The 14042-nt window shown below is 40.8% G+C and overlaps 1 protein-coding gene across 1 annotated transcript in view; it reads right to left on the reverse strand.

Moving 5' to 3' along the window:
* The window catches only part of LAMC1 (laminin subunit gamma 1), a 133221-nt gene that overhangs the window by 14966 nt on the left and 104213 nt on the right, over positions 1 to 14042 (reverse strand). The window contains exons 15-20 of the mRNA XM_042462566.1: positions 12850 to 13003; positions 11649 to 11791; positions 8746 to 8924; positions 6890 to 7046; positions 6328 to 6533; positions 5117 to 5196 (exon numbers count right to left, since the gene is read on the reverse strand). Of these exons, the coding sequence (XP_042318500.1) occupies positions 5117 to 5196; positions 6328 to 6533; positions 6890 to 7046; positions 8746 to 8924; positions 11649 to 11791; positions 12850 to 13003 (919 nt within the window). The remainder of the gene's footprint in view (positions 1 to 5116; positions 5197 to 6327; positions 6534 to 6889; positions 7047 to 8745; positions 8925 to 11648; positions 11792 to 12849; positions 13004 to 14042) is intronic.

Below are 14042 nucleotides of genomic sequence, written 5' to 3' on the forward strand. Positions count from 1 at the left end.
TCCTAAAAATTAATGTGCAAAAGGATCTTGTAGCACTTTTGAGAATAATTGAAAGAAAGAAGCTAGTAGCATGAGCTTTTGTAGACTACAGTCTACTTCCTCAGATGCATGAAGAAGTAGACTGAAGTCTACGAAAGCTCATGCTGTCAGCTTCTTTCTTTCAGTTAGTCTCAAAGGTGCTTCAAAATCCCTTTGCATACTGATTCCCCAGACTAACACAGCTAAGTCTTTGAATTCAACCAACCTAAAAATTAAAAGCCAGTCTGAAAAAAACCGTCTATTATCCCCTCTGTTGTAAACCGCTCGGATTCCCAGTGATTGGGCGGTATATAAAAAAAACCTTCTTCTTCTTCTTCTTCTTCTTATTATTATTATTATTTTGCTTTCTAGCAGAAAGCCAGCAAAGAGGCAATCTGTTTAGCCTCTTTTGGCTGGGAGTTCCAGAACACAACTCCAGTCATCAAAAAGATCTCTTGTAATAGTGTAATCAGTACATGGCCTAGCCTGGAGACCTTAAAACCAGCAAAAGCAAATGAATGAACCCAATTTTTCAAAAACACTGGTCCCAAGTAATATAGGGCTCTAAGAGTCACATCCAGCACTCCGAATTGTACGGAGAAGAAGAGTGGTCATGTGAGAAGCTGTTGTAACAAAAGAATAATGGAAAGGTAGCACTGAACCAACACACAGAATCCTCCTGTCCAGTTCTGGTGTAAGATCATCTGTCAAGTTGACCAAAAGATCCTTGGTCTCAAAACCTGGTCTAAAACCAAAGTGAAAAGAATCTCTGAAGGGCAAGTAACTCTAAAGCACCTGTACTCCACAGGCACATGGAATTCCATCATCTGGAAAATACGAATGCAATGATTCCTCTCCAAGTCCTGCAGGAAGCCATATCTTTCCCACAAGCCAACAATACTGCCCCAAAAGGAAGTGACTAATGCAAACAAGTCAGTTTGTTGTGTATGCACAAAATACAGCCAGCCCTCCTTATTCACAATTTTTTTTTTTATCCACGGATGCAAGCACCCAAGGCTTGAAAATATTTTGTAAAAAGTATAAATTACAAATAGCAAACCTTGATTTTCTATTTTATATAAGGGACTCCATTTTGCTATGCCGCTGTATTTAATGGGATATCCACGGATTTTGTTATTCACAGGGGGTCCTGGAACCAAACACCAGCAAGGGCCCACTGCAGACTGCAGCTCAGAGCTAGCTTGAAGCCCTAGGGTTTGTCAAATTAACAATTACCATATATACTCAACTATAAATCGGGTAGGCCTGCCAAAAGAGATCCGTCTTGAGTGCCTTCTTAAAGGCATTTAAAATGGTGATAAGACGGATCTTTTCCGGTAAGCTATTCCACAGTCTGTGGGCCACGGCAGTAAATGCTGTGTGGGAAGTTGTTATTAATCTGGTCTTTGGATAGTCTAATTAATTCTTCCCGGATGTTCTGACAGTGCGGGGCAGATTGTGTAGGGAGAGGCGTTCCTTCAAGTAATTCGGGCCCAAGCCATATAGTGCTTTAAAGGTAATAACCAACATTTTATACTGCGCCCAGAAGCTAATCAGCAGTCAATGAAGAGATTTTAATACTGGTGTTATATGGTCTGACCTAGGTGTTCCAGTGACCAATCTGGCTGCCGCATTTTGCACCAATTGAAGCTTCCGAACTTTGTACAGAGGTAGGCCCATGTAAAGTGCATTACAGAAATCCAGATGAGAGATTACTAGTGCATGTACCATTGCTTCAAGGTCCTTTTGGTCCAGGCAGGGACGCAGTTGGCGTATCAGCCGAAGTTGATACCAGGCACTTTTCTGGCCATCAAATCTACTTGAGATAATAACTGTAGAGATGGATCCAGAAGTACCCCCAAATTGCAAACTTCGTCCTTTAGGGGAAGTGTGATTCCATCCAGGACTGGTTGACAAATCTCCACCCCGCGAGTACCTCTGTTTCCCTGGATTCAGCTTGAGATTGTTTTCCCTCATCCAGCACATTACCGACTCAAGACAGGAATCCAGAGGAGAGATGCCATCCTTAGTCACTGCATCAGTCAGAGGCATAGAGTAATAAATTTGGGTGTCATCAGTGTACTGATAATACTGCGCCCCATGTCTCTGGATGATCTCTCCCAGCAGTTTCATGTAAATGTTAAACAGCATGGGGGAACAGGATGGTGCCCTGAGGGATGCCAGATGTCAACTCTCTTTTAGAAGAGCAGCTGTCCCCCAGATTCACCATATGGAATCTGCCCAAGAGGTAGGATTGGAGCCACTGGAGCGCAGTGCCCCCAATGCCTAGCTCCCTCAGGCGTTCCAGAAGGATACCATGGTCTATGGTATCAAAAGCCGCTGAGATGACCAAGAGCACCAACAAGGTCACACTTCCCCTGTTGATGCCCAGACGGAGATCTTCGACTAAGATGACCATGGCCATCTCAACTCCATATACTGCCCTGAAGCCGGTCTGAAATGGGTCCAGATAATCAGCTTCATCCAAGACAGCTTGGAGTTGGATGATGACTGCCCTTGATCACTTTGCCCAAAAATGGTAAGAGGGAGACCAATCTGTAATTGTTACTCACCAGGGGATCTAAGGAGGGTTTTTTTAAAAAGCAGTTTAACTATCACTTGTTTTAATTTTGATGGAAATGTTCCCTCCTTAAGGGATGCATTAATTATAAGATGTAATAGAATTTTTGTTGCATCCCCTCCCTAAATGGTCAACCACGATGGGTAAGTATTGAGAGAATACGTCATCCTCCTTACACTTCTAAGGAGCTTGTCCACTTCATCAGTATTTACAAACTCAAAATGATCCACTTTAACACAGTCCGCGGAGTCACTGGACACCTTTCTTACTGTTTCTGTTATAATATCTGCATCCAGATCAGCCTTTATCTGAGAGATTTTATCTGAAAAAAGTCATTAAAAACATCACAGCAGGCTATAATTGTTCTAATAACAGGTTCAGGATGGGAGGCAGTTGGGTTAGCTCTTTAACCACCCTGAACAGCTCTGCTGGATGAGACTCTGCTGATGCAATGCATGCAGCACAGAAAGAATTCTTTGCTGCATCGATTGCCACTCTATAAGAATCTAATAGGTTCTTATGGCATGTCTTGTCAGATAAATGTTGATGTTTCTGCCAACGGCGCTCTTGTCGTTGCGCAGCCCACTTCATTTGACGGGGATTTTCCATATACCATGGTTTTTTATTTGGAGCGGGCTGGAAAGGACGCTCGGGAGCAATAGTGTCAGTAGCCCTGGTAAGGTTGTTGTTCCAAGTATCAACCAAGGCTTCGAAAGAATCGCCGTCGTTCCCAATCATAAATCCCTCTAGGGCTTCTTGGAACGTTTATTAGGGTTCCATCAGCTTTCAAGGGCACACCATTTTAATAGGTCCTCCACCCCCTAGAGGAATATAGGAAGTAGCCTTCAGTCCCACCTTGACCCAGAAAGTGATCCATCCATGACAGGGCAGAAGTCTGTATTACATCTGCCCACGGATGTTCCTGATCCGTACTAAAGACCACATTGAGTGTGTTACCAGCACTATGTGTTGGACCCAAGACTAATTGGGACAGGCCCATGGCTGTCATGGAATCCATGAACAACCGAGACGCACCTGATAAATCTGATAAGCTGGCCTCGAAGGGGATGCTGAGGTCCCCAAGTACCAGAAACCTGGGGGACTCCAACACCAGCTCCAAGACCAGCTGTGTCAGCTCAGCCTGTTAGGCAACGGGGTGGACGGTATACCAACAGAAGTCCCAGACTGTCCCTAGCTTTCAAGGTCAGGTAAATACACTCGATGTGATCTGTTTTCCAGACAGGTCTCCTAGTCAAGGAGATTAAGAATAGGCTGTTGGTCATCCATGTATGCCTGGATCACTGGGGCTAGAATAAAGTCAGATTACAGACTAGAGTTGTGCTCTTCTTACCCTCAGGGTGATTTTTTTTTCATATAACATTTTGTATTTAGGTCTGGATATATCCAGAGTACAAAATGTATACAAAAGGGCTGACTTATGAACCTCTGACGTGTGCTTAAATTGTGGGTTCCCCCCCCCCCTTTAAAATAAATTCAAGTGGGAACAGGATTCTTCTTCATTTGGTTTTCACATTGTGTTTTAATGGGAAAGGTTTCTATATATATAAACATCTGCCCCCTCCTTCATAACTTAAACAAGTTAGTATGCATTGTGTATTCTGTACTGAAGTAAAGCTAAGCTTTCCAAGCAGCAACCCGTATAATAGTCAAATAATTTGGAAGGAATACAGTTTGGTATGAACAGGGATTTGCTCTGTTCCATTACTGAGATCCTGTTTCTATCACTAATAATCTTAACATTGTTAGGGCAATGGGGGAGGGGATTATGGCAGTTGGAAAGAAGCACAAATAGAGGTGGCAAACAGGTGATGGTAGTGAAGAGGATCTCAAACAGATGGTAGTGGAGATTGTACAGTGGGCCCTTGGTATCTGCTGCCCTTTGGTTCCAGCCCCTCCGTGGATATCAAAACACGTGGATACTCAAGTCCCATTAAATACAGTCGGCCCTCTCTGTTCCAGATCCCGCTGCGTAAGGTGAATTTCGCCTATGCTCAAGCCCCATTGGAAACAATGGGGCTCGTGCACGGCGGCGCGGCGGCGCGCAAGGTGCCATGGGCGCGCGCCCCCATTCAATTGAATGGGACGTGCCGCCCCTTCCGCCCCGTGTGCTCCCCATGGCTTGTATATGTATGTAATTCTTTATTTGTCTTGTAATAATTAATAAAGGCATATTTTTAAAAAAAAGACCGCGTATGACGCAGGCATGCTGTACAATGGCATAATAAAATGGTGTTCCTTATACAAAACAATGTATATATTTAAATATATATATATTTTCAAACAGTGGATGCTTGAATGCATGGATACAAAAATCTGGATATGGAGGGCTAACTGTATAAAGTGGGCAAAGCTACAGTGTGTGGCTCAGGATATGTTCGAAAGGATAGAAGTGAGGTAGAAGGATATCCATCTTTTGTTTCTTGACAATGCTTTGAATGCACGTGGACACTTTAGAGGTCAAGCCAAGTGTCTCTTACATAATCTACTGAATCTCACCGTGCAGCCAGTTGACGGGCTTCCTCTGCTAGGAGAGTCATGTTGTTGGGGTCTCCAGTTGATGTTGGTGGAGTAATAGACTAAAGAAGGAACCAAACACACTTTCAGGAACCATCTCTTACATCTTTAAATATACAAGAAACATTGTCTATTTGACTACTGAACTGTATCAACTGTAACCATAAGAAAAACAGGGTTGCAGATGAAATACACAATCTTGTGTTATTCTCCCTGTTCTCCCTGAAATATACTGGTATGAAGTATGAAATGTAATGTTCACCTCCGCAAGCAGAATCCAGTAAGAGTAAGGAAATGCAATACATGGAGACACGTGACAAGGGATAGGAGGTGGAACTTGGCACAGAGTGAGGTGTGAGTTTTTCTGATGGCCAACAGCTTGTAACATTTTAAATCTGTTGACAGTGGACTTTAACAGCAGGTAAATGTAAAAACACTCAAACTTAATAATTTCACCTCCACCAAGTACTTCTAGTAGCAATCAACAGCTTGAGAATTCTAGATTAGGTCTAGCTTGAGATGCATCAACTGAGAAGTACCAGACCAAACACCAATTTGTAACTGCAGTGAGAGCAGTGTGTGAAGCAAATGTGGCAATAGGCCTTGACAGCAGCCACATTGGGCAGACACAATTTGATCCTGGCTTTTCGAATGAACACTACTCATAAAGCAGCACTACAGGAAATCTAGTTTCTTGCCAGAAACAGCAATTTATTTATTTGCCACTTCATGCTGAACTTTTCAGTCAGTAGAAATTTGGGGGGAGGGGGGGGGGACAACAGGTAAAAGCTAGGGAAGAATATACACACCACAAACACACACACATACACAGTATAACTCAGAAATGAATGCCACTGATTTCAGTAAGGTGTGAACCTCCAAGTTAAACTAGTACTTTTGCCTTAATAATTTAGTAGTAAATTGTCTAGCATATAGTAGTTTGCAATGTAGCTTTAGCTTTAACTATGTAGTACTTTATAAATTAGTACAGTACTACATATTTTTAGGCTAACGTAAGCAATTTTATTAAATATTGCTTACAGCCTTTCAGACATAATGGCTAGAAACTCACTTTAAAAAAATGAAAGCTAATCCTAATTTAAAAAGACAGCACACTTGCAGCACACACAGAGGTCTAACTAATTCAGCAGTTTGATGTGCAATTTCAAACAGAACATTAAAAAAGCACTCACCACATTGGCAACAGCCATTCTTGCTCTCTGCAGCATATCTGAAGCTGTATCAATGAGTTCTCGCGTGTTGTCAACCCGAGTTTGGGCCTGTCCTGCAAGGTTTTCTGTTTCCTCTACTGTGTTCTGGATGTTCCTCAACCTACCAAGTTGACTGGACAGGGTTCTGTTGATCTCATGCAGACGGTCCATCAAGCCCTGATCTACATCTAGAAAAGGGAAAATAACCAGGAGAATCTGAATTAATCACACAAAAACGATGAGCAAGCAAAACTATGAAGTACTCACTCATGCTCTTATGGCAGGGGGCTGTACAAGGTGGTGAAGTAGTTTCCAATTCTACAGTTTTATATAATAATAAAAGCATATACTACTACTTCCACCACAAATGTTGCTCTCCAGCACTGAAGCACAGTGTTACTTTCAATGCTACTTTAAAAAATTTCACCTTTGCTTAAGTGTATTAAGAGCTTCTAGATACCAGAAGACAGTTCCAGGGCTGAGAGTGCATAGATAGCAGAAGGCACTCACTCAGGAAGAGATTGATTCCATGGCACTGACCTACCTTTGATGCCTTGAGCATCCCGAAGCAAGTCCATTACATCCTTCTCTGCTTCTTTCAGCCTGTCTTCAAAAGCCTGGTCAGTTATAATTTCATCACCTGTTCCAATGTTGGCTATAAGATTTTCCAGCTCCTGTAATCTCTCCCTTTGTTCTGTCACCTAAACAAAAGGAACAAAAGATAAGGCTAAGGAAATGTGTTTTACTTAAGTAGTGTAGAGGTGGGATGAGCCAGGCCAACAATGGGAGACGAGATGGAAAGGTGGATCATTTTGTAAGCCCCACTAAAAGGCTACCTGCTTTTTTTCTCTTTCCTCCCCATCCCCTTTTCTTTCTGTGTCATGCATTTTTAGATTATACATATACTAGAATGCACTGTCTTTCTTTTTTTTTTCTCTTTCTCTTTTTTTAACCAGTTGGTAGGCTGTATCAACAGGTTATTGTTGTTTGGCTGCAAATAATGAATGAATGTCAAACATTTGGGACTCCAGCAGGAGTCACTCAGTTCTCATGTACAAATCTTTCTCTGCAAGAAGGTATGGGCATGAAAAGTAGGATTCCACATAGTTGTAACACCTGTGACAGGTCTCTTACCAAGTCAGAAATCCCAAGATGTCCTACTTACAAGTTTCAGTACTTATCTTTGCAATGAAAATACCAGAAGCTTTTTGACAATTTCAACCAAACATGCAGAAATTGTAATGCATGGACTATACCAATACTATCTATCTATCTATCTATCTATCTATCTATCTATCTATCTATCTATCTATCTATCTACCTATAAATAATAAATGTAATAATGTGGTATGGCTACTAGTGCTTTCTACTTCACTTATCCCATTCCTTCTTTCCAATCTACTGTCCACAATAACAAAATTCCAAATTCCTCCCTATCACAACTAATTTGAGCAACTGTGCAATATCTATTGCTTTTAGAATCATATACAGTAGTAGTATAGGATCCCCCTGTTCAAATCTACAATCAATGGGCAATGCCTTCTCCTTTCAGCTTCACTCTCACATGTGTGAAAAATGATGGTGGTCTGTCTCAAGTGTGCTGCAAAAGTGACTGACAAATATTATAAAGATGCTAGGTTTTATAAACACTGCTGACATTTAATAATATGGGTTCTAGAAAATATGCCGGGCAATATGCAAAAAAGGCCCAAAGCAGAATTAACAAACTTGATGTACTGCAAGTCACAGACTCTAAATTTGCAATCATAATTGGTGACATATGATTGTGCCCCTCTTCAGTTAGCCCAATTTTCCTCTTTCTGAAATGACCTCCCCTTTTCATTTCCCAAAAAGTCAGCCACTGTTCATATTACATATGCACCAGGACAAGCTACCATTAATACAAACTAATTTTTTTGCAACTCTGATTTGCTAATTTAATTCAAACTTTGCTTTCAATCTTTGGGTAAATAAAGGACCATGGTTTGAATTAGTGTACATAGATTGCAAAATTCTTAATGCCAATATGCAAAATGTGTTTGGATGGGAGTTAGCATTTTAACTGCGCTTGATAAAAAAAAAACATAGAAGAAACAAGACAAAGCATTTCAACAAAGATCAAGTGGCTACAGATAAATAAAATAATGATGAATGTTCAACATGCAAATTAAGATACTGAAGTGAATAAAAAGATTTTGAGGGCAAGTGAAATACATATATCTGGAAACAGGGTAGATGAAATTGGTGCATTTGGTGTTTTTTTTTAAAAGCATGCAAATCCATATCACTTGGCCTGTTTTATGCCTCAGTGCTACATGAGCATGCACAGTACCTTGACTGAGTTCTTTGTTTACAAAATCATATAAGGCCTAAACACATAAATTCTTTCATGGGTCTGACCTTATCTTTCACCAGTCTATAACATGCAGGGCACTCTTGACAGCCAGGCCAGGATCTGTTATAGAAATAGTTCTCTTCACACTGGTCACAGCGGTTTCCCACAAATCCTTCTTTGCACTCACAATGGCCATCTTCTTTACACTGAAGAGAGCGAGAACCTTCAGGGTCACAGTCACAAGCTGAGGAAACACAAAGTTTAAAAGTGATTATAGGGAAGAGAAAAATAAGAGGGAAATGGGCTTGGATGACTCTTTTCCAGAACATACATGAACAGAGAATGTTATGGTACCCTGAAAATCAATGGGCTAACATCTTTAAAGTCCCACAGGATTAACAAAACTAGTTTTTTGGGGTTCTTTTAAAAAAACGCAGAACTCTGTTTATCATAGAACCTGTATCATATGTTACTGAAAACCATCCCTTCTTGCTATCACTTACTTACTGCAAGTTGTATGGATGTGGACGTTTGAAGACCATCTGGGGGCACAATCCAAATGAAACAGTTAAGATTCACTTAAGCCAATGGGACTTTTTATGAGTACCTCCGTATAGCTGAATCTTTTTTATAAATATCATAATCTGCCTAGCGTCTTTCCAAAGAGGTCCTTGCTGCACAGACTGGAAAGCTCCAGACACTGATGCCATTACTATCACAGACAATTTGCATGGTGTTGGTGACACTAAAGGATGTCTGGGATGGAAGCAAGATGTTCTTTTTTAAGTAAAACACACAGTTCTATATCACTAGCCTGTTTTGCACCTCATACGCACACATAGCACACAGATTTATTTGTTTGCAAAAGCCTGCAAGGGCTAAAAATATAAACCCGCTTATAGGTCCAAACTGACATGCCTCCACCTATCCTTGAGAGTTCAGCTCCAAAAGACAAAACAGACTTGCAACTGGGTCCTCCTCCAGATCAGCCTGACAGCCATCTGAGTTCCCCAGACAAAGAGAAGGTAGGAGAGACAGCTCTGAGTCCTTTGGAAAAGGTACGGGTAAGAGAAATGCTTCAGCGTTGGCACAAACCAGTCCCTTCCCCACAGGCAAAGTGAGAGCCTGTGAACAGTAGGGAAACACACTCTTGAAATACAGTCTGCAAAATTGGTGGGCTTTATAAGTTTGTAGCCTTCCTCATTTGCGCTGCTGGAAACTAATGGTTTTTCTCTCAGCCGACTGTGAGATAGCACCCTGTCATTTAAACCCTGGGCTGTTTCTTGATTTTTATTATCTTGCTATGCCTCTGCTTTGATTTACAGCTCCTGACCCTGGATTGTTTATCACTTTTTGGCATTCTGCATTCTATTGTGGCATGAGAACAGGGGACACATACACACAAACACTTCCTTTTCAACTTTCACCCTAGATATTCATAAGGGCAAAATTGTCTGAATGGTTGTCAGGGATGGATGTTCACTAAGCCATATGCCATAACCATGGGGTGAATGACTGATCATAGAATTTGTTTGGCTTATGCAGTTTATATGCAGCTAAGATTTTGGGGAGACTATATTCTATGAATATCCTACAATTGTGTCTTTTATTATGAAGACATAACTTTGCAAACATACTAACAAGTAGTTCTATTGATTTCATTGAGTCTTATCCATGAAGGCTGTGTAAAAATATGATTTTCAAATTCACAGATGCTTAGAACACTGGTAATATGTTACTGCCATTTAGAAATATGATTTTTGTGTATTACTGAATAATTAGATGCAGCTCATTATTTACATAAATCCCTCTGATTGGGACTAGTATTTCAATTTAGGCCTATGACTTCTGACTGTGGACAAAGGTGTTAAAATTCTTCTACTTGACATCTACTTATCTATATGTAAGGATTTGTTTCTAAGGCACTGCACTCAATAAGCTTAAAATCTGATGGAAGTTTGTCATGTCATCTCATGTCATATTTTAAACAGATTACAGCCATTTGTGTGAGGTCATGCTGAAGTTCAAATACATCTCTCATATGTATGTATGTATGTATGTATGTCACAAGGAAAGCTTTGTTTGAAATACATTTGCATTCTTCTAGTTGAATTCACACTGCCATTTATGCTTGCCTGGGTAGTAGTGTGTGACTGCTCATTCCAGTTTGTAACTTGGAAAAAATGTACCCTCCATCCTCCTGCAAGCAGAGCAAGTGATTACATGCACACCACTACTAAACAAAGTTCCAAAATGTATTTCAACACACATCATGGCAAATGGTAAGAAAGGGAAGGAAGTAGCAACATTGCTTTGGAGTGGGAAGAAGAGTAACAGTCTAGGTATTCCCAAGTCTGGCTCTTGATCTGCCAGCTGTAGTTTGCCAGAAGCCAGGACTCCATGTGCATTTTGCCACAGCAACCACACTCATCCAACTCACAAGTAAGGCTTGATGTATTCTTGAAATATTAGGGAAACAGATGGAAGGATTTAGATAAATAGGAATGTATGTCCAAATTTTACACACTTTGTATGTTCTCAAGCTTGAGTTAGCAGCTAAAGGCCACATTCCGGAGGAGACGCGTAGGAGTGTAACAGCCAGAAAACAGGTCAGTTCTGGGACAAAATTCAGAACAAGTGTTTATGACAAGAAGCAGCAGATGGTCTAGAAGTATATGCAATCATAATGCCCTAGAGGGAGAAAGTAAGATTTGCACAACTGCAGAAACATCCTCACTGGATTTGAAACTCACATAACAGGCAGGAAACAGACAAGGGGCAGGGGGAGGGGGTGAGAGAAGAAAAGAGTGTCCTATGATGTTCAAGTCCTTAAACAAACTAACAGTGACAAGCAAATGAGCAGACTCTCAATATGAGAAGACTCTTAGTACGGAGAAAAAAAGGCTCAGTAAACAAAGGGAAAAGGAGATAATGGGATGGAGACATTGTGTTCCCCACTCCCCCTTACGTTTGCAGCCTTCAGGACCAAATCCAAAATGGTTGGTTTCACACCTCTCGCAACGCTGGCCAGTGATGCCTGGCTGGCATTCACATTGCCCAGTCTGTATGTCACAGTGGCCATTAGTGGAACCCAATGGATGACAGTCACACCTGGAGGAATAAGAGGAACAGTGCAATGTGCATAGTAACAGTACCAAGTTTTCATAGGACCACTACTTTTATTTGGGAATGCTGGAACGAGACTGATTTTTCCCATAAGAATTTTGTAACAATGCTAAATTTAAAAGCACAGGTATGGAATAAAAGACAAGGGGGATTTGCCTGTGAGGTGCATGTGCATTCACTCAAAAGGAGTTTAAACTAACACAAGGCACAATACAACTACATTTCAGACTGTCACCTTAACTCAATCTTCTATTTTGTGGAGCACTAACACCTATCTCAAACAACAGAAGACTAAAACCTTTCTATTTAATCAATAATCTTAACACTTATGTTGTCTCACCTAAAATGATTATAAATTGCATGTTTGGATACTTTAGTACCTTGCAAGTTTACCTTCGGTGGGAAGGTAAACAGCGTTCTTTGCAATCATGTTGGCCACGTGATCAGAGAGTAGTCTCTGACAATGCTGGCTCTTCGGCTTAGTAACAGAGATGAGCACCACCCTCTATGGTTGGACACAACTTGATAATACAGGGAATACCTTTATCTTTTTATATACATTGATCCTGTATGTTACTGTCTTTATTCATTATATACCACTGCAAATGCATACAGTTCTGTACAAAGTAACATTAACCAAATCAACGATTTCTGCCCTATCAGTTTTACAATCTAAACGTTCAATAATGAAGACAGAGACAAAAATTAAAAGAGGAACATTACACACACGTGCCGTCATAAAAAGTCAAGCTCAGTTTCAGATGGAGGATAAGAACTAAATGACTGAATTAAGTCTTTCTACAAAAGATGGACTGGGGCATAAATTTTAAGGGAAAAGTGATCCCTTTCCCTAAAATGTGGTTACTCTAGGCATAAAGGGAATAGAAGGCATCCCTCTCCATTAAATTCTGTTGAGAGCAGGCTTTAGCAAAACCTGTAACACTTCTAATCTCAGACTTTAAATTAGTTCTCCCATCCAGCAAGAGGGGTGCCACCCCCCAAAGTGTTCCTGTGCCCATTTCAGAGCAGTGAGACCAGCTCACCTCTCACAGCCATGCCCACTCTGCAGGTTGTAGAAGCCAGGCTGACAGGAGCTGCAGTCCCTCTCTGTGACGTGTGGAAGGCACTCACACTGCCCAGTCACTTGGTTGCAGTTTGTCTGTACATTCACTGTTCCATAAGGATTACAACTGCAAGCTGTAAGAGCAAAAAGGAATGTATCAGCATGCATTTTCTAATAAGCAAAGTTCCAGAGAACATTGCAAGGTTGGTGTTACAGGGAGCACAAATGATTTGTGCTTCCTATGTTTGTGCTTCTCTAGCATGTCAGATACAAATCCCAATAGTCTTCAACATTTGGGGTGAGGCGTCAGCAGGTCAGAGAAATAAAAAGCTTTATTTTGTATTTTTAAAAAATTATTATTCAAAAATCCATTAAGATATACCTACAGCAATGCCCCACTGGGAGAAAAACAAGAAAATTATTGTGGATATGCTCTAGACAAAATGTTAATGAGCACAAAAATCTTCCATCTGCTTCTCAATTATTAGCTTTCCAACAATTAACTGAAGAAGTTACACACTTTGGAAAGCCTCTCTGATTTGGTCTCATTCTGACGGAGTAAATCAAGATGTCTATCTTGGCCACCCTCCCAGACCTTCTGCAGCCATCAATAGATGTTGTTATTAGCCTTCACTGGAAGCAGTTTACACCATCTTTGCTGTTATGAAATTTACAGCTGACCATTTCAATTAAGCAAATACAAATTACTGTATATACTCATGTATAAGTCTAGAAATTTAGGTTAAAAAATTAACCCAAAAAAACTGAGTTGACTTATCCACGGGTCAATGCAAGTACTGTATTTTAACTCTCTCTCTCTCTCTCTCTCTCTCTCTCTCACACACACACACACACGGAGAAAGTCAAGAGTTTAATCTGCCCTGGAAGTACTGACCCGCTTCTACTGTCTCATCCATCCTGTCTTTAGTATGAGTACAAATAGTTATGCCTGCTGGAATTTTGTAAGTTCTTTGGCATTGTTTTCCTTTGCATTGTCCTTTACGTCCTTCATTACATGCCCCCCAGGTTTTACCCTCGACTTATCCATGGGTAATATCAAAATCCATAATCTCGGCCCCAAAACCTGCCCTTGACTTATATATGAGGTCGACTTATAGTCGAGTACATACGGTAAGATATTTCTCAAGAATCCCTGAGAGAAGAGAGTTAAGG

This window comes from Sceloporus undulatus, chromosome 4, assembly GCF_019175285.1.
Source record: "Sceloporus undulatus isolate JIND9_A2432 ecotype Alabama chromosome 4, SceUnd_v1.1, whole genome shotgun sequence".
NCBI classification, from domain to species: domain Eukaryota; kingdom Metazoa; phylum Chordata; class Lepidosauria; order Squamata; family Phrynosomatidae; genus Sceloporus; species Sceloporus undulatus.